Here is a 19,347-nt window from a genome sequence, read left to right as displayed (position 1 = left end):
GCCTTAGAATTGATGAAATACGGTAGCCGCCTGTGGCCTTGGTTGCTGGGGCTTTCTGATTCTTAACTGACCTGTGTAGAGCGCTCACTTCCTGCTAGGCCAGCCTGGGTTTGGGCTCTCACACTTGCTGTATAGTCACTCACTCCTGTTTGTTCATTCAGTGAGTATTTACTGAATACCTGTGGGGCTCGGCTGGGTCTTGTAGTGCAGAGGGTGGACCGCAGAGGGGTGGGGTGTGGCAATGGTCACCACGCAGCTCTGCGCCGTCTGCCCTCGGCTCTGCAGCCTCCCCTATCAGCCTGTCATCACTGGTGAGACACAGATCAGCCCTCTGCCTCGGTCAGGCCCGCTCGGGAGTGAGGGATGGGGAATCAGCCAGCCCCAGTGTTTTGGGCCCAAAATTGAAGCAGAAATAGTCTCCTCTTCACAGCCCACTACGTGTTGACACAGGAAGAGGGTCTGTGCTCAATCGCCATGCAGATGCCCGAGGTAGAAGCTCACTGGTTCAGCTTGCTCTCATCTAATCTAATTAGCTGTGGTTGTGGGAGGGCGGGGTCACAAGGTACAGAAAGAGTGGGCAGGGGGTCCTAAGGAACTGAGTGACACCAAAACGTCCTGCTACACTAGGTAAAGGCATAGCTGTGCCACTTCCCCTCCTTCAACATTCATCTCCTTATCTGATTTTCTCACAGGAAGCGTCTAAACCATTAGACCAATTTAAAGTAAAAGTCAAGGGACCCAGGGAGGACCCTCTGAACCAAAAAATTCCACTTTCCACTTATTGCCTGATTCTGGACATTTCTTTCATAGGGCCCAAGACTTTTCTAACAGATGACAACAATTTTATTTCAAAAGCACTTAAACAGGCAAAACAACGAACAGACTAATTCACACTAAAGTGTGCATGTCTGATAGGAGAGCAGGGTTTTGCAGGGGGAAGCTCAGAGCAATGGATACCGATGAAGGAGGCAGGTATATCATGGCACTGGGAAAGGAGACTAGAACAGAAAAGTTGGGGAAAGCACAGACAGGCCCCTCCAGGTAAAAATGTTGTTAATGCCAGTTGGGATTCATGTCATCCTTAAGTGTATGTTAAAGGTGAGCCATCTGGCCTTTCCATCCAGCCTGGCTGTGGCCGCCATTCCAGAGGGCCTGCCCATCGTCGTCACAGTCACGCTGGTCCTGGGAGTGCTGCGGATGGCCAGGAAGCGGGTCATTGTGAAGAAGCTGCCAATCGTGGAGACTTTAGGTGAGGGACTTCATCTGGTTGGAGTCTTACAAATTGGCCTGAATGGGTGTTTTGGTGCCATGATAACTCAACCTGGGTGGTTTGGAAGCCTGAGAGTTGGTGGCGACCACTCCTCTTCCCTCTAAACTCTGATGTCTTCCCACACCAGGTTGCTGTAATGTCATCTGTTCTGATAAGACAGGGACTCTGACTGCCAATGAAATGACTGTCACCCAGCTCGTCACGTCTGATGGGCTCCACGCCGAGGTGAGTCCGCATGAATTCACGAGGTTCAAGACCAAGTTCTTTCCCACCCAACCTTCCCTACCCAGAGAAAGCACATGGAACCTTCCAAAAAACAAAAGAGAAGGAACAAATGGGAGTTAGTGGACAACTTCCTTGCTACAAATAGCAGCAAAGAACACGACTGGTGGAAGGTAGCCCCCTTTGGTTGGCACGGTGCTGCACCCATGTTTTTGTATGTTGTCCGCGGTTGCCTTCACACCACAACCACGGATTAATGGCAACAATCTGCACGGGCTGCAAAGGCTGAAACACTTGTTATCTGGCCCTGCAAGGAAGAGCTTGCCCACCCCTTCTCTAGAACATAGGCACTCTGGTTTGGTACTACTTGACTTTCATAACCGTCAGTTTTACTGTCTATAGAATGTCCCATTGCAGTTTACGGAAGCCTGGCCCTTGGTGAGGGAGCCTGATTAACATGTAATCCTGCAGGGAACACCATCACGCTTGAAGCCTTGCTCATGGCTAGGACTGTGTCCTTGGTAATGGATCCCCAGAAAGAAGATCAGGGTCACCCAAGGGAGCGTATTTTGGACTCCTAGTGACACCCTTTTCTGTGACTTCGCCCTGCAGGTCAGCGGAGTTGGATATAACGGCAAAGGAACTGTCTGTCTTTTACCCTCAAAGGAAGTCATTAAGGAGTTTTCCAACGTCTCAGTGGGCAAATTAGTGGAGGTAAGTGTCCAAAACGCCATCGTGGAAATAGATATGCATTTAAAACACAGTTGATGGGGATTCTCTCTGGAAAGAGAGACAGCAGTTGGACCAACTGGTTCCGGGTGACAACCAGGCCACACCCCAGGGGTCAGGTTGCCACAGCGGCCGGGATACAGAAGGGAACATGGGAGACAAGAGAAGAGCTAGGAACCCCTTCCCCATCCCTGCTTGCTGGAAGGGGACGGGGCTCCAGGAATGCTGGAAAATAAGCACATGATGAGTCGTGCCTGTTGTGATTGTCAGTGTTTGTAGTATGAGCAGTACCCAGGGTCATAGGGGCTCACATCCCCCCGTGAGGTCTGAACCCAGTCTTCCTTTATCAGTGAGCACCCCTCTGCACAGCTCCCACCTCCATGGTGACAATTATTACAGCAACCCTGCAAGGCCTGTTCCATTATCTAAGTTGTGCAGATTAAGAAATGGGCTCAGAGAGGTAACATGAGTGTCCAAGATCACACAGCAGGTGGGGAGGGAGCCGCGATTCACCCCCATGTTCTTTTTGTCCATTTGTTTCTACTTCCCTTTTTCCAATTATTATTTTAAATGGAAATATAAGTCACACAGCACAGAATTCACCCTTTAATTTTTTAATTTATATGTTTTTAGTATATTTATATGTTTATTTACATTATTTATATATTTATATAGTTTATTTGTTTTATATATTTTAATTTTTAATTCAAAAAAATTTTAGGGAGGGGTAATTAGGTTTACTTACTTACTTTTTAGAGGAGGTACTGGGGATTGAACCCAGGACCTTGTGTATTCTAAGCATGTGCTCTACCACTTGAACTATATATACCCTCCCCCCATATATATTTTTTTAATGAAGGGTCTGGGGATTGAACCCAGGGCTTCATGCATGCTAAGTACGCACTCTACCACCCCACCCTCCAAGAATTTACCCTTTTAAAGTGTGCAGTTCAGTGGGGTTTTGTACATTCACAAAGTTGCTTAGCATCACCACATCTGATTCCAGGGCATTTGTCACCCCAAACAGAAACCCTGTTCCCATTACAGGTCAATTGCCATCACTCCCACTGGTAACCACCAACTCTGCCTGCCTTCCCACTGTAATTCCTCACGAAGGCTTTGTGACAACCAACACTCAGCAGAGTCAATAATTATTTACTGTTTTTATTTTGAAGAGCGGGGACTCTGACGTATACTGACAAGTAAACTTGTCCCTCACCCCAACCCCAGCCTCATCTCTGAAAATGGGTCAAGCCTTCAGTGCTGGACCTTTTCATGTGCCTAAGTGAGCCCAGGACTCCGGCAGGTGCAGCTCCAATTATTAACAAGTGACATTCAGAAAACACCCCCCTCCACTTTCAGGCAGGCTGTGTTGCCAACAACGCTGTCATCAGGAAAAACGCTGTCATGGGCCAGCCCACAGAAGGCGCCTTGATCGCCCTGGCAATGAAGGTAGGAAATCCTTGATGTCTGTGCGGGGAATTCTTCCCTCAGAGCCAAATTAGTGGCAGAATTCAAGGTCCTGTCTAGCGAATCAGGAATGGGGAAGCTTAGCAATGATGGGAGAAAACAGCCTGGACATCCTCAGGCCATCCCCAACTGTGAGGGAGATGTGCTCAGAGGTGCTGCGTGGCTGGAAAGTTCTTTAGGCTTCTAAGCCCTGTCCGGCGAATCCATAAGAACCCTGTGGGCTCAGACCCCACCCCGGGGCCCCCAGCACAGTTCCTGCTCTCACCAAGCCCCATCCAGGAGGGTCTCCTTCCTTTTAATACATTCAGTTGGCTCCAGGGCTCCATGGTGGGACCTGAGCTCTGTGACTTTGAGAAATGCTCCCCACTGTGTGCTGGCTTCACGCACTGCCCTGTCATGCATCCATCCGTCAGCCTGTCCCTCCCCTGCATGAGACCAGGGCCCCTCACTGCCACGCTGGGTGGGCGATGGGTGGGACGGAGGGTTTACCTTTCAGTTAGTCCTTGTGAAGCTAAACACGGTGCTTTCAGAAATCGTTACACCAGATTCTTTTCCTTCCACTCAAGAAATTCCTGGGTGCCAGTAACACCAATTGCAAATTCCTGCCCCATTAAAACAGTCTGGGCCAGCCCTACTCGACAGCTCCGCTGCCCAGCTGGGAAGGGACAGCGGGCCTGGCTGTCAGAGCAGGAACAAAACCCTGGTGTCCAGAGTCTGCCCTCCTCCCTGCAAGGCTACCCTGCAGCCTAGACAGGGCAGGGGTTCCAGAACCCTGTCTCCTCTCCGTGGGATGGTTTTACTCCTTCCTGGGTCTAAATCATGTAAGGGACCTGGTTTTACAAATAAACAACAGCTGACAAGTCTTCAGTGCTTCCTGAGTGACAGGCAAGTTCTCCGGACTTGTGTTTATCCTCATTCAGCCTCAAACCTTTTCCCCGCCAACGCTCCCTTGTTAGTTTCCTAGGGCTGTGGGAATAAAGTCCCACCAGCTGGGGGTTAAAATGACAGAAACGTATTCTCTCACAGCCCTGGAAGTATGAGCTGGATGAAGGTGTGGCTGGGGCTTGGCAGCCTCCCCCAGCCTCTGGCTACTATGGTGATCCTAGCTGCTCCCTAGTTTGCAGATGGATTACTGATCTCTGTCCTCACGTGGCCTTGTCCTCTTCTTAGGACACCAGTCCTACTGGAGTGGGCTCCCGCTGATGACCTCGTCTTTGCTATACCTCCAAAGACTATTTCCAAATAAGATCCCATTCCCAGGCACTGGGGGGTTAGACCTTCAATGCATTTTTGAGGGACACAATGCAAACCACAACACCCCCCTCAGGAGACTATTTAGATGGTTTTTTCCCCTATCCACTCCTCCCAGGAGATGTTAATACCATAGATATACTATATCTGTTCATGTGCTGTGGGCATATCTGTGCTTGGTACATAAAAGCAGTAGTTTTTTGCCCCCTAAGAACCATTTTCACCCCTTAAGGGGCAATGGGATGCCCAGGTTGGGACTGGTTTTCAATTGGGGAAACTGAGGCTCAGGGCTGTCAAGTAACTGGTCTGAAAGCCATCAAAGAGCGAGCGAATGTCAGGCCTGGCAGGGACCTGAGGCGGTGACAACAGGCCACTCACTATCCCGGGGCTCCTTCTGGGGGAATTGCTCCATCTTCAAGCCTGAAACATTCCTCCTAGCAGAAACCCCACAGGTTTCAGCTAGAATCTGTGGCAAAGAACATCTGGTTCCGCCCCTGGGACAAGAGAAAAGAGATTTTTTCCGGTTTCTCTGAGCTTAACATTTGGATTTCTCATCTGCCTGAGGTGGTTTGAATAATTAATAATTTAAATGGACTGAGCTTTTGCATGGAGATTAATTTAGGCTAACTCACTGAGAACCTCCCATTTTATTATCCCAGATGGACTTAAGTGATATTAAAGATTCATACGTGAGAAAAAAAGAGATTCCATTCAGTTCCGAGCAGAAGTGGATGGCAGTACAGTGCAGCCCCAAGAGTGAGGTGAGTTTACCTCTCTGCCCTTTTGCAGCTCCCTCACCTCCCCCATAAAGCAAAATGCAGACATCTAGAGAAGACTTTTAAGTTCCCGGCTACTCCTACAAGCTTCCAAATATATGAAAATACAGTTGATAGCAATTAAACCTTCAATTATCTTGGTCCTCTTCGGAGATGGTCATCTGAATCACTGGACCAGCAGTACCTCGAAATTTGTTAGAAATGCAGATCCTCAGGCTCCATCCCAGACCCACTGAATCAGAAATTCCAGGGGTGGGACCCAGTAATCTGTGTTTGTTGGGGATTCTGATGCAAATTCAAGTGTGAGACTCACTGGCCAACCATGTCATCACTGAGTCATTACTGCTGGAGTAACTGCATATTCCCGCTGGGAACACTGACCCCCGCTGCGAACTTGGGATCCTCTTTCCGCATCCCTGTGCTGAGTTCTTTACACACTGGAGCTCATTTAACTGTCACAACAGGGGAACCATCCTTCATTCCTGTAGAGGGATCCGGGAGGCTTATCCCAGCATCCAGCACAGATGGTGTGAACAGTGAGCTCGCATGTGTGCACGTGTTATAAGCAACCAGGGGGACGTATGCCAGACTATGAATGACTGTCCCTGGGTAGGGATTCAGCTGACCTTTTTTCCTCCCGTTTTTTTTTTTTTTTTCTTTTTAAATTTTCTGTAGCTTTTAAGATTTTCTACGATGAAAAAAAATTTTTTATTGCCGTCCACTTTTTCTCCAATCTTTCCGTTTTCTCTTGCTCTCTCTGGAATCTAACACATCTCACCCATCCTGAGACTTTCCATCTCATTCACGGTGGTAGACGTCTCAGCCAGCTTATTTCAGGCCTTTGCCTTGAGTGGACAGGCATATAAATTCTGGGTGTTTAAGAGGAGTGCTTGATTTTTTTTAATGTTTTAATACCTTCAAAACTTATTTTCCCCCAAAGGCAATGGCAATATATTTTCAATGAAAAAAATTATAGAAATGTGACTTTAAAAAATGGAAACTCCTGATAATTCTGCCCGTCTTCCCTCCCTACCCACCCCCGACCCATGCTAACTCCCCTTAACAGTGTGGGATGGTGTTCCAGGCTCTAAATGTGTGACTAGCAACGCGTGAGGTGGTGGTTTCAAAACAAGGTCACGCTATATACAGAGTATGTAATTTGCTCTTTTCCCTTAAAATGTTATCTCAGACAGCTTTCCGTGTTAGTTCACACAAGCTTGTTCACTGCCCACTGTAAGCAGGCAGGCGCTGTGCTGGGACTGGTGTTACAGTGTGACCCCCAGTGACAGCGCCTGCCACCTGGAGCTCACGGTCTCTGGGATACAGCTTATCTAATATACAGGAAAAGGGTCAGCTGCTCACGTGGGCTCACTCTTAGGAGGCAAGTGCGGCTGCAGACAAGAGAGAAATGGTGCCTCTTCTCTCCGAAGTCTACCTGAGATTGACGTCTAGCAGTCACACACTTAAAGGCACAGTGCTGGCTGGGATAAGACCAGCTAATGAAAAGTGGGGGTGCTCTGAGCGACATGAACAAGGGGGCCTGATGCAGAGCAGGGGTGGTTTGGGTCAAAGATCAGCCTTGCACCTTAATGGGTTGCATGGCATTCCATCGTGTGGATTTCCTGTAACCTGTCCTGTACTGGTGAACGATGACGGTCCAGGATAACTAACCCCTCCGTGAACATCTCTGTGTGGATGAGCTGACGGCCACCAAGAGCTGAAGCAGCCAATGACAGCGGATTTTTTCCCTTTTGTTTTGTTTTGTTTTTTTTTTCAAGGAGCAGGAAGATATTTACTTCATGAAGGGGGCCTTTGAGGAAGTGATTCATTACTGTACCATGTACAACAACGGGGGCATCCCTCTGCCACTGACGCCTCAACAGAGATCCTTCTGCCAGCAGGAGGAGAAGAGGATGGGCTCGCTTGGCCTGCGCGGTCAGTGCTGGGCTCTAAGTTTGCTTTCATATGCAGGGCTCCTGGTCAGTAAGGTGCTGGTCAGAATGGCATCAGGCGGGTGCTAATGCAAGTAAAGCCAGCATGGACTTTCCTGGGCAGATGAAAGACAGGAAGCCCCCACCCATCCCCGGCGCCAGATGATGCCAGATGTTAATCCAGATGCAGCTCAGGTGTGCGAGAAGAGGTCCTGAGTTTTCTAAGGCAGACAAATGGCATGCCCCAGAAACATTGATTTTCCTGACTGGTCATCTTGCTTACTGCTCACTGTCAGGAGGACACAAAGCTCTTGTACGTAAATGTACATAGTGTCATATGTCAGTGTCTTGTACAGTGTCTGTCCGTTTTCAGAAAAAGGGTCTAAGAACACTCCAGAACACGTGCAATCCCTCAGGGCAAAGTAAGAAGCGTTGGATTGCCACATTGGTTTCCCTTGCCTTGGTTTTCCCCATCAGGGAATGGTAATTACAACTTGCTAGCAGCTTGCTGACAAGTGTATAAGGTGAGGCCATGGGAGCTGGGACAGAGCCTAGCCTAGCAGGGCGGGGAGGGTCACTTCGGGAAAGAGGGTGTCCCCTTGCACCACTGGTACCAAATAAGGACTGAGGGGGATGCAGTTGGAATTTCTTGGCCACAGCCTCCCTCCAGCATCAGTAAGGTGACAAAGCAAGGTCACTTCTTATGCCACCCCCTTTCAGAGCACTTGTCCCCAAGAGCCGGGGCAAGCTTCTGTGCCACTGACCCAGAGACCTCTCTATCCATGTGGCCCTCGTATGCCATCCCACAGGTATCCTCATGGCTGCCCCTCCTGGGGTGGGGTCTGGGACTAGACCACAGTGGACAGAGCCCCGTTTCCCCGGGCAAGCTGTCTCCAGCTCTGCTTTCCACTGTGGGCAAGCCGTCAACAGCCATGCCCCACACGGGCCTGACACCCACTGGAAAGGTCTTCGCCTTCCCTTTGTGGTCCAGGAACTTAGTGCCCAAGCCTCTTGTAGACAGAAGAGGGTCTGGGACACAGAGGGGCTGGGGCTGACTGCAGGCAAACATCTTCTGCAGTGCTGGCCCTGGCTTCTGGGCCCGAGCTGGGGAGGCTGACGTTTCTGGGTCTCATTGGAATCATCGACCCCCCGAGGGCTGGTGTGAAGGAAGCAGTACAAGTGCTCTCTGCATCAGGCATGTCCGTGAAAATGATAACAGGAGATGCTCTGGAGACAGCCTTGGCGATAGGTAACTGGGGAAGGGGGTGGAGGGTGAGGGTCGCTACCACTGGTTAATCCTTGGTGGTCCTGGTCGGGAGAGCTCACAACTCCCTTCCAAGTGCCTGGAAGAGATTCTGAGGTTCAAGGACCAGCATCCCACCTTCTGAGGGGGTGTTCATCTTTAAGATGTCGGCAGGTGCTCCTAAAGAGGAAAAGACCTGTGCGTACCGAAAACCTCCTGTGTGCCAGGCCTTTCCATCCATGATCTCACCTTCACAGGCAGCATCATTCCCAGTGCAGGGTTTCCAGTCTGGCTTCTGCCCCTAGCGGTGTGCCCTTGGCAAATCACTGAGCCACTCTGACCCTCAGGGTCTTCATCAGCAGAAGGCTAGCAACCCTCCTCCTCCTGCTTTACTTACTACTCTTAGGAGGGCTGTCACACCTTGGTTTTCTTCCTCTTCTGTCTTGAGGCAGCCTGGCACCTTGGAAGGATCATAGACTCTGGAATCAAACAGAAAGAGCTATGTCAGTTTCCAGGACTAGCATTTACCAGCTCTGTGACCTTGGGAAAGTCACTTCCCTCTCGGTTTCCATAAGGCGTTTGTTGCCAGTTCGTCCTGTGGCTAGAATTAAGATCACATGCCATAGCAGGTGGGCTGTGACTGGGGCCATCGTGGCTGCATTCATGTTATTGGTGGCCAAGGCAGGGCCTGATGTCAGGTGGGTGGAGGAAGGGGCGAGGGCCTCGGAGCAGTGAAGGACTGTCCCCACCCCACAGGAAGGAGCATCGGTCTGTGCAACGGGAAACTGAACGCCATGTCCGGGGAGGAGGTGGAGAGTGCGGAGCAGGGCGAGCTGGATGAGCGCGTCAGGAAGGTGGGGTCCTCCCAGGTTCAGAGGAGCCAGGGGGTGGGGAGCGGTGTTTCCACCTCCGCATTCACTGATGGCCGCCTCTTTCCTGTCTCTGTATCCAGGTGTCTGTCTTCTTCAGGACCAGCCCAAAGCACAAACTCAAAATCATAAAGGTCAGCTGTGTTCCTCCCTCATCCCTCAGGGCACAGCCCAGGATGGCCACAGCAGTCTCTGGGGAGGGCAGAACTGGGACCCCATGCCACATACACCAAAAGCAGGGAGCAGGAACTGGGTGGTGCCAAGGGAGAAACACAGGGCCAAGCCTTCACTGGGCAGGTGCCCTTTGGCTGCACCTGGAGTTGTTAATCAACTCCAGGCCTCAGTTTCCTCATCTGTAAAGTGGGGATAATGTGAGTGACACCAGCTGATTCACAAGGTTGGGAGAGGACGAAATGAAGCCAGGCCCATGAAGCTCTCAGCAGGTCCCTCGCCCAAAGCAGGTGCCCAGTAAAGAGTTGACTTAACCTTCTGATTGTGCATAAAATGAAAGTGTGGGAATGAGAGACCCCTGCAAACGTGTGGTTTTCCTGCACACGGGTGCTTTGAAAAGTTGCTATTTAAGGCTTGTGTTTTTTCTTTTATGCAACTTTGGGGTATTTTTAGTTCTAGAGAATAAAGCTCTATGTAAGTCATCCTGCAAAGAAAATGTTAATGCCTACTAGGCACCTCATGGGTTCAGGAGAAGAGTTGTTAATTATGATTTGCTAAGGGTTGTTGACTGAAAAAAAAAAGCACAACGCGAGAGTTGAGAGTTAAGTTTTATCTGGGGAAAAATGAGGACTACAACCAGGAAGAGAGCCTTAGTAAAGAGGGTATGTGCCATCAAGGACACATTTTGGCAGAAGGTTGCTGCTAGTCACAAATGATCTTAGAGATTTCCTAGATATGAGAAGATGCAAGAAAATTGGGCTCATAAAATCTCCCCCTGAGAGTATCTGAAGGCTCTTTCTGCCAATTTTTCCCAGAGCACAGAGCACCTCATTCCCTATCTCTGCCCTGAACTCCCTCCAGGGTGAATCGAAGGTCAGTGACTGCAGTGGCTGGTGACTTCATTGTTGTAGGACCAGATGGCGAGCCAGTTATTAGTTGGCGTGGTGATGCCAAGGAAGGTTCTGGAAAAGGATGGTCCTCATGCTGCCTCCACTGGTTTCCTCTTTGCAAAGGCTTTGCAGGAGTCGGGGGCGATCGTGGCCATGACAGGGGATGGAGTAAACGATGCTGTCGCTCTGAAGTCGGCAGACATCGGGATCTCCATGGGGCAGATGGGGACGGACGTCAGCAAGGAGGCCGCCAGCATGATCCTGGTGGATGATGACTTCTCAGCCATCATGTAAGTTGCTCTTTAGGTGTTTTTTTTTTTTTTTTTTAGTGGCAAAAATGCCTGGGGTGGCAGCCCTGGGATCTGCTCTGATGGATATACAAGGTGTCCCTGGGGCCACCCACTACTGAAAGCAGGGTCATGGGGGCCTTTTCTCCTTGGGAATCCCCAAGGGGCAGCGTGCACTTCAGGAGCCCTGGGCGAGGGCTGGGTCCCTGACTTGGATGAGAGAATGACCTATAATCTTTGGACGGAAGGGTAATTGTGGCTTGGAAGACCAGTCCCCAGGAACTGATGTCACCTATTAGGACATCATCATCCTCTCTTGGTATGTCTCCAAGAATGCCAGCAAGGAGAAACAGGGATGGAGGGGGGGGCAAGGATGACATCACCTCTGGGTGACACTGTCACTTTAGCAGCTGCCCAGAGCTGGCTGAACTTTCCCACCAGGCCCTCTTTGTGATAAATGCTTTCTCCTCTCTTGCAGGAATGCAGTGGAGGAAGGCAAGGGGATTTTTCATAACATCAAGAACTTCGTCCGATTTCAGCTGAGCACGTAAGTCAAAGCCAGCGTACCCCAGGGTGCCTGGTGCTGTGCGCGCATCTGGGAGCAGCTGGTGATGGTGCTGTGTGTGTGCCCCGCAGAAGCATCTCAGCCTTGAGCCTCATCACTCTGTCTACTGTGTGCAACCTCCCCAGCCCTCTCAATGCCATGCAGATCCTCTGGATCAACATCATCATGGACGGGCCGCCGGCACAGAGGTGAGGCAGCCAGCTGATGGGAACGTGGAGAGAGCAGAGTGGGGGACACAGGAGGCAGTGCTTGGGTGGGCAGGCAGGCAGGCGGATGGAGCTTTCTGCCCCTGTGCCTGGAGTGCTCTCCCTGGGCTACCCGCATAGCCCTCTCTTCATGTGGGGTCACTGCCTCCAAGAAGTCCTCGCTGATTACTTTTTTAAAGTGAGGTATAGTTGATTTACAACGTTGTTAATTTCTCCCTTATTGCTCTAGCAGCAGCCTCCTCCCTCCCAGTCACCTTGCCCTGCTTTATTTTTCCCTAGAAGGGAACATATGTCCTGGTTTACCTGATCATAATTCATCTCCCTTTTGGAGGCAAGGGTTTTGTTTTGTTCCTGGCTCCCACAATGGTGCTTGGCCCTAGTAGGTGCTCAGGAAGTGACTGGGTGAACAGAAGAGTGAGGCTGGCTGAATGCTGCAGGTGGGTGTGCTCGGGAAGCCTGCATGAGTAAGCGAGGTGCTTCAGTGCACTGGAGCACGTAGTGGGCGGTATTCTCGGTGCAGCTGAATTGTTACCATTAATCATCACAAGTGACAGCTGGCCAGAGGGTCCTACTGTTTCCCCCCATGCCCAGCGCAAGGGTCCCCTCTCCTACATGCTCTCCTTCAGGATGGGGCTGCGAGCGAAGCTGGACTCTGCAACATCTGCTCAGAGAGGGCCTCGCCTCAGCCTCCTCCCACTGATGGGAGCTCTTCAGTGGGCAGGGCTGGACCCCCTTTCTCCTGGCCAGACCCACCCTGGGGTGGGGGTGGTGTCTAGGTCATGGAAATTGCCTCTGAGGAACAACCAGGTGTGGTTCAGGACTACGTGGTCAGCTAGAGGGTGTGGGTTTTTTGTCTCCAGGCTTGGGGACAGGTGAGGGTGGGGTCCAGGTTAGGGGCACCCAGAGGAGCCAAGGGGCTGGGTGGTTAGGGAGACGGCCCAGGACATGAGACAGGAGGGGCCGGGGAGGACCTGGAGACATTGTCACGGCCTGTCCAGGCCTCTGACAGGGACCTTCTCCAGGTGTCCTTGTGTATTTAACCACTGCACGTCTTTTCAGTGGTTTATTTGTGTCCGGTTTTTGTTTTGAGCAGCTTGGGGGTAGAGCCGGTCGACAGGGACACCCTCCGGCAGCCACCACGCAACATCAAGGACACAATTCTCAGCAGAGCCCTTGTCCTGAGAATCCTCCTGTCAGCCACCACCATCATCAGTGGGACCCTCTTTATCTTTTGGAAGGAGGTAAGGGATGCCCTTGTGGGCCCATCAAGCAGGTATTCGGAGCGTCTGTGTGGGGCAAACATGGGGCAGGGGGTGGAGGGGAGACAAATGGACATACTCAGGGGGAGTGGGGTGGGCATGAGGAGCTGACCTGCAGAAGGGAGGTGAAGCCACATAGGCAGCGAAAAAAAATCAGACTTTTGTCCAAATGCCTCTCCTACGTTCTACTGTCACCAAGGAACAATCTGAAATCTACTAAAAGCAACTCGTGTCTGACTCCCAGGAGGTGATTTGGGGGGGATCTTATTGTGGGTCATCTCGTGACCTACAGGTGCAGGCAGCTCTGCTGCTGAGGTCAGTGACCCAGAGGGAGAATTAGGTGATCTGTCCAGGTAGTTAAGACCCCAGGTCACCCAAGGGCAGGACAGATGGGACACTGGACAACCACCCAGTTTTTTTCCAGCACTCCCCACCGCCCCTGCCAGAGGGGCTTGGCTCTTTCCTGCAACTCGCCTACCCTGGAAGATGGTAGAGGCGCTGCCTTTGTCCAGCCCTGGGCTGGTGGGGGAGGCACAGGCTTTCCTGTTCTAACACAGTGGTCCTCAGAGTGAGGTCCCCACATCCCTGGGAGCTTGTGAGATGCAGATGTCCAGGCCCCACCCGAGACCCCTCGAGTCAGACTGTTTTAACACCACCCCCCTCCAAGGGGCATCTCCTGAGAACCTCTGGTCCAGCAGATGCACTCAGGGAGGAGTGTGACTGCTATCTCACTGGCAATGGGGTAGTCACGTGAGAACTGCCAGAACCTTCTCCCCAGGAGTCGTTCTCACCCTTGGCTGCAGCCCCACTGCCACAATGTCAGCCAGAATGAGTCCTGACTTGGGGGGGGTTGGGTGGGGGGAGCCGCTTGGTTCATTCAGCCTCTGAGGCCCTAGCTCTTGGTGGGGGCGGCGTCTTCTGCTTTCAGTGTAGGAAGTGACATTCTGCTAAGTGGGTGTCACTGTAGAGGGGTCACCTCCTAGAAGGCAACATCACCTACTTTACATGTGCGAGGTTTCCACCCCCTCATGTCAAGGGCAGCTGAACTCCCTCAGGAAGGGCTGATGGCCCCTTACAGTGCTGGGTAGCGCAGGGTGGGTGGGAGCCACACCCTTGGGCTACACCAGTGGACCCAGTCCTAGTAAAACTTGAACCCACTGCGGCCAGGACAGGAGCAGCAACACCAGGCCTGCACTGCGCATGCCAGCTCCCTCCCCAGGCTCTGGGTTAGGGCCGGCTCAGCCTGTGTCCTCGCTCTCCAGATCCCGGAGGACAAGGCGAGCACCCCGCGCACCACGACCATGACCTTTACCTGTTTTGTGTTCTTCGACCTCTTCAACGCCTTGACCTGCCGCTCCCAGGTGAGATGCCGCTCCATTCCCCCCCCAACCCCTCCTGCCCTGGTCTTCCCAGCAGAACCGGATCCGGTTCTCACTGCCGGAGTCTCACAGTTCTGCTTGGAGGAGCTGCTTCGTGGAGGCACCTCCAGGCATGTGATGGCCGTGCCCTTCTCCTCCACAGACCAAGCTGATATTTGAGATTGGTTTCCTCAGGAACCGCACGTTCCTCTACTCCGTGCTCGGGTCCATTCTGGGGCAGATGGCCGTGATTTACGTGCCACCCCTGCAGAAGGTCTTCCAGACAGAGAACCTGGGAGCGCTCGGTGAGTGGGAGGGGTCACTGGGACCAGAGCCACCTGCACAGGGCAGCTGCAGAGCTTTCTAGGCCCACGGTCCCTACGTGGGGCCATTCTGTCCTCAAAGGACTAGGCTCATGCCTGGGCATCTGCACTGGGTCGGGGGCGATGTAATGGGGGCATGGAGAACTCGGGAACCACGGAGGAGGAGGCACCAGCTAGGAGTCGGAGGAAAGCAGAGGGGGTTCAGCATCCTAGCCAACCCCTTGCCCCTGGGGCAGGAGGCTCAGCTCACAGCAGGTACAGTGAGGCCCAGGGGTGGCACCGGGATGGGCTACAGTCTGGGCTCAGCCTGTGACATGCCGCAAGCCCCCAGCTTAGAGGTAAGTTTGCCCCTTCAGGGGTTTTAACAGGGTCTGTGTCTCTGGGACCCCACTTTCCTGGAGGACAGGAGTGGGACACACATGCAGTGACCAGCTCTCTGGACCCCAAGCACACATGCCATGTGCGGAACTACAGTGACTCCCCTGCATCTTCACCAGGCTTCCGGCAGATCCCCATTCTTTGGAAGCTGCCCAGGTGGCTTGGCCTCCTGTGTCTGAAGCAGTAGTAACAGAAGTGGGAGAGGGTCGCCTGGAAAGGGGGTGACCAGAGCATCAGGAAACTGCCCGCCCCGTCCTCCTCCCTTCCTGTGGCCCTAGCTTTCCTTTGGCCGATCCCACTGGGAAGCCACAGGGCAAGGGGGCTGGTGAGGCAGCCTCCCAAGCAGACTGGTGGGGGGGGGGGGGTCCCCACTCATCCAGAAGGATTGCGAAATGATCAGTGGCATCTGAGGTGGTGGAAACAAGAGCTCTGAAAACCTGCAGGCGAGACTGGAAACTCAGCTTTTTCCTCCCCCAAAATCTAAAAGATAGGGTCCCTGGGGGTTGCCCTGTGGGCACAGACCAAAAAAAACCCAAAAAGTGTTTTTACAGGTGCTTCCATCCATGGAGGATTATGTCAGCTTGTGAAATCTAAGGAAAGTGCCAGGACTGTGCCTGAGCACAGTGTTTGCCAGGAGAGGGGTTGAGGGAGAATTTAGGGCTCAGTCTGCTGGGGCGAGCCAGGGGGCTGGACGGGGCGCCTGGCGTCTCTTACAGCTGACGCTGGTAATACCGCCCCACCCAGCTCTGAGCCACCTGGAAAGACCAGTTGGTCCTTGTGGAGCTGGCTCTGCAGGCTTTTGGATCCTGAGTTGGGGAGATCTCTGCCCCATCAGGGGAAGGGAAAGTCCTGGGCCCCTGACCTCTGTCTGCAACTGAGAACCAAGCATAGGGAACCTGAACTCTGCAGCCAGGCCAGCTGGGCACATCCTGCACTGACCTTTCTTTTCCCCTTTTGGCAGATCTATTGCTTTTAACTGGATTGGCCTCGTCTGTGTTCATTTTGTCAGAGCTCCTCAAACTATGTGAAAAATTCTGCTCCAGAGCCAAGAAAGCCCAGATTCACCAGGAAGATGTATAGTGGCCCCTGACCTGTATAATATCTCCTAAATCTATTTTTTTTTTTTGTAACTGTGGCCCTCCCCTCACCCTGCCTCTTCCAAGGGGTATTTTTAGGACATCATGACATCAGGTCCTTACCTGGTTGTTCCTGGAAACCAGCAGGAAGATCCGGCCCCGTCCGGAGTCCATCCATCACGCTCTCCCGCTGGGCCCTGGGCTGCACAGGAGCACCTTGCTATTTATTAAATCACAATGATTTTTATTAACCACATCTAGCTATGTATTGTCCCATAGTTTGATGTGCTGCAGACCCTGGTGCAATGGGAAGACTGGCGGGCTGGGGACAGGGCCCAGGCTTCTGGTCTCTCTGCCCGTTTGAGGCCCCATCTCCTTACCCCTAAAATGGGGGCTTTGGGTATTTTTGTTAAGTGCAGTGCCAGGGGCCTGATGATTTTGATTAGCACTTTCCTACAAGTGGCCAGGTTTAACCCACAGCCCCATGGTCATGACCATGTATGTGGCGAGAAGCCACATCCTGGATGGCCTAAAGGCCAGAGGGGAGAGGAAAATAGCTCAGTGGTGCAGCACATGCTTAGCATGCACGAGGTCCTGGGTTCAATCCCCAGTACCTCCATGAAAAAAAAGAAAGCCTCAGCTCTTAAAGCTGAACAGTACATGTCCTTTCCCTCCAGAACCAGGATCTGGAATAGTCCTCTCCTGCCTGAGAATGGGCCTCATTTCCCACTGGCCCCGAGACTGTCAACACATGGCCACTGTCCCAGCTGAAACGTGGCAGAGCAGAGGGGTCTGCAGCCTGGCAAAAATGACCACAGAGAACTAGAAACAACTCCATCTTCCACATGAGGCCACAGCTGCTACCTGCCTGCCCCACAGTTATTAATCAGGGCTGTCCAGAGGAAATCGAAACCAATAGGATGGAGAGGAGAGAAAGACATTTGTTCTAAGGAATTGCCTTACTTGATTGATGGGCGTGGCAAGTCTGACTTCTTCAGGGCAGGCCGGCAGGCTGGAGACTCAGGAAGGAATTTTGCAGCTCAAGTCTGAGGCAGCCCTCAGGTCTGGAGATGGAATTCCTTCTTTCTCAGGGGACCTCAATCTTTTCTCTGAAGCCTTCAGCTGATAGGATAAGGCCCATCCACATTCTGAAGGTTATCTGCTTTATTCAAAGTCTACTGGTTTAAAGGTTAATCACATCTAAAAAGTCCCAGAAACATCTTGGCACTGTGGCCTAGTCAAATTGACACATAAAAGTAGTCATCACACCCAGCTGCCCAGGGTGGTGACAACCAGACAGGGTGAAGGTCCCTGCAGCTCCCAGGCAGAATCCACATTCCTCCAAAGTAAAATTCACACCCTTGGGGGAGGTCACAATGCTCCTCCACCCACTAAGTGACACCAGAGCTCAATGTGGAAACATACATGTGCCAGCCCCGCAAGAGGACGATGGAGGAGGCTGGCCGGGGAGGACACCTTTGGTGCAGGGGTGATACCTGCCCACAGCTACCAACCTTCAGCAACCGCCCAGATGTGAAGGCCAACTCCCGTCACACACAGCCGGCTTCCCTCTGAGTCAGGGACACTTCCTGCTGCCCCTCTCCCTTTTCAAGATTCTTCAGCAAATTGCTGGCCCAAGAAAATGCTTCTCATTTAAAAATAATAGTAATAAAAATAACTAGGGTTGACTGATACTTGAAATAACAACAAAAAGAACTCGTAACCCTTACTTGTACCATACAGAACAAGCCAAGGGACACTACAAGTGGAACGGCTAAAACAGTAAAGCTTTCAGAAGGAAAAATGGGGACAGGCTCATTTTTACTAAATAAGCCACAAAGTGCTAGCCACAGAATATATAATGGATCAGCTGGATTACACTCAAGTGAAGACCCACTTCTCATGAAAGATGTACTGGAGGGAACAAGACCACTGAGAAGCTTTGCCTGATTTATATTTATAGAACTCTACCCATCAATAGCACCAAACAGGACCGGTCACCAAAATAAAGAGTGAAGAGCAAAAAACAATGATGTCAAAGGCAAAAATGGAAAAAAAATCAATCTCACAAAAAGCTAGTTCTTTGAAAAGACCAATGAAAGTGTCAGTCTTGCCAGAGGAGCATCAAAGGAAACCAGATACAAATTACTCATGTTAAGAACCAGGGATGGTGTATCACTACAGACCCCCTCAAGATTGTCCAACAATAAGGGAACATTAAGAACAATGTTATGCACATAAACAAGTTAAATGAAATAAACCAAATCCTTGAAAACCACAAACTAAACTCACTGAAGATAAAATAGATAATCTGAGTAATCTTACAATTAGCAGAAACACTGAAGCTGTCATTAAAACCCTTCCCAAAAGGAAATCTCCAAAACCAGACGGTTTCACTGGTAAATTTTACTAAACATTTAAAGAAATAATAATCCTACACAGTCCCTTCCAGGAAATAAAAGTAGAGGAAACACTTCTCAACTCATTTTATGAAGCCAACATTACCCAGATACCAAAACCAGACACACAGTACTACAGACCAACACTCTCATGAACAGAGACACAAGAATCCTCAGTGAAATATTAGCAAATTGGATCCAGCCATATGTAAAAAGTACAAGACACCATGACTAAGTGGGTTTAATCCAAGATTTCAATATTCTTGGATTAGTTCAATATTTAAAAATCAACGTAATCCACCATGTTAATAATGTAGAGAAAGAAAATTAGTCATATCAGTTGAAGCAGAAAAGCACTCATGAAATTCAAACCCCATTCATGATAAAAAAAAAAAAAACAAAACAACTCAGCAAACTAGGAATAGAACTTCCTGAACCTAATAGAGAGGTTCTCCAAAAACAAACAAAAAACAAAAAGAAACAGACAAACAAACCCTAAGGCCACCATCATACTTCCTGATGAAAGACTGAGTGCTTTCCCTAGAAGATTAAGAACAAAGATGTCCAGCCTCACCACCCCTACTCGGCATGGTGACTGAATTCCTAGGCAGTGCAATCCAGCAAGAAAAGAAAACTGAAAGGCATTGGAAACAAGATTTGAAAGGAGAAAATAA

General features: G+C 50.9%; 1 protein-coding gene across 2 annotated transcripts in view; it reads left to right on the top strand.

The window, feature by feature from the left end:
• ATP2C2 (ATPase secretory pathway Ca2+ transporting 2) overlaps window positions 1-16,406 on the top strand; it is a 55,613-nt gene extending 39,207 nt beyond the window's left edge. Inside the window, exons 12-28 of one of the 2 annotated variants that reach the window (XM_064488914.1) lie at window positions 1,125-1,249; window positions 1,398-1,495; window positions 2,105-2,206; window positions 3,584-3,673; window positions 5,602-5,703; window positions 7,497-7,653; window positions 8,728-8,898; window positions 9,649-9,746; window positions 9,845-9,895; window positions 10,946-11,112; window positions 11,588-11,656; window positions 11,746-11,862; window positions 12,264-12,317; window positions 12,974-13,121; window positions 14,402-14,500; window positions 14,661-14,802; window positions 16,160-16,406. In XM_064488914.1, the coding sequence (XP_064344984.1) occupies window positions 1,125-1,249; window positions 1,398-1,495; window positions 2,105-2,206; window positions 3,584-3,673; window positions 5,602-5,703; window positions 7,497-7,653; window positions 8,728-8,898; window positions 9,649-9,746; window positions 9,845-9,895; window positions 10,946-11,112; window positions 11,588-11,656; window positions 11,746-11,862; window positions 12,264-12,317; window positions 12,974-13,121; window positions 14,402-14,500; window positions 14,661-14,802; window positions 16,160-16,278 (1,909 nt within the window). In that variant the 3' untranslated portion in view covers window positions 16,279-16,406. The remainder of the gene's footprint in view (window positions 1-1,124; window positions 1,250-1,397; window positions 1,496-2,104; window positions 2,207-3,583; window positions 3,674-5,601; window positions 5,704-7,496; window positions 7,654-8,727; window positions 8,899-9,648; window positions 9,747-9,844; window positions 9,896-10,945; window positions 11,113-11,587; window positions 11,657-11,745; window positions 11,863-12,263; window positions 12,318-12,973; window positions 13,122-14,401; window positions 14,501-14,660; window positions 14,803-16,159) is intronic. The other variant, XM_031457962.2, reaches the window with a different exon arrangement.
• The last annotated feature ends 2,941 nt before the right edge of the window (window positions 16,407-19,347 follow it).

The sequence above is a fragment of the Camelus dromedarius genome, chromosome 9 (assembly GCF_036321535.1).
Source record: "Camelus dromedarius isolate mCamDro1 chromosome 9, mCamDro1.pat, whole genome shotgun sequence".
In the NCBI taxonomy this organism is placed as follows: Eukaryota; Metazoa; Chordata; class Mammalia; order Artiodactyla; family Camelidae; genus Camelus; species Camelus dromedarius.
This window is presented reverse-complemented; position numbering and strand designations above follow the sequence as displayed.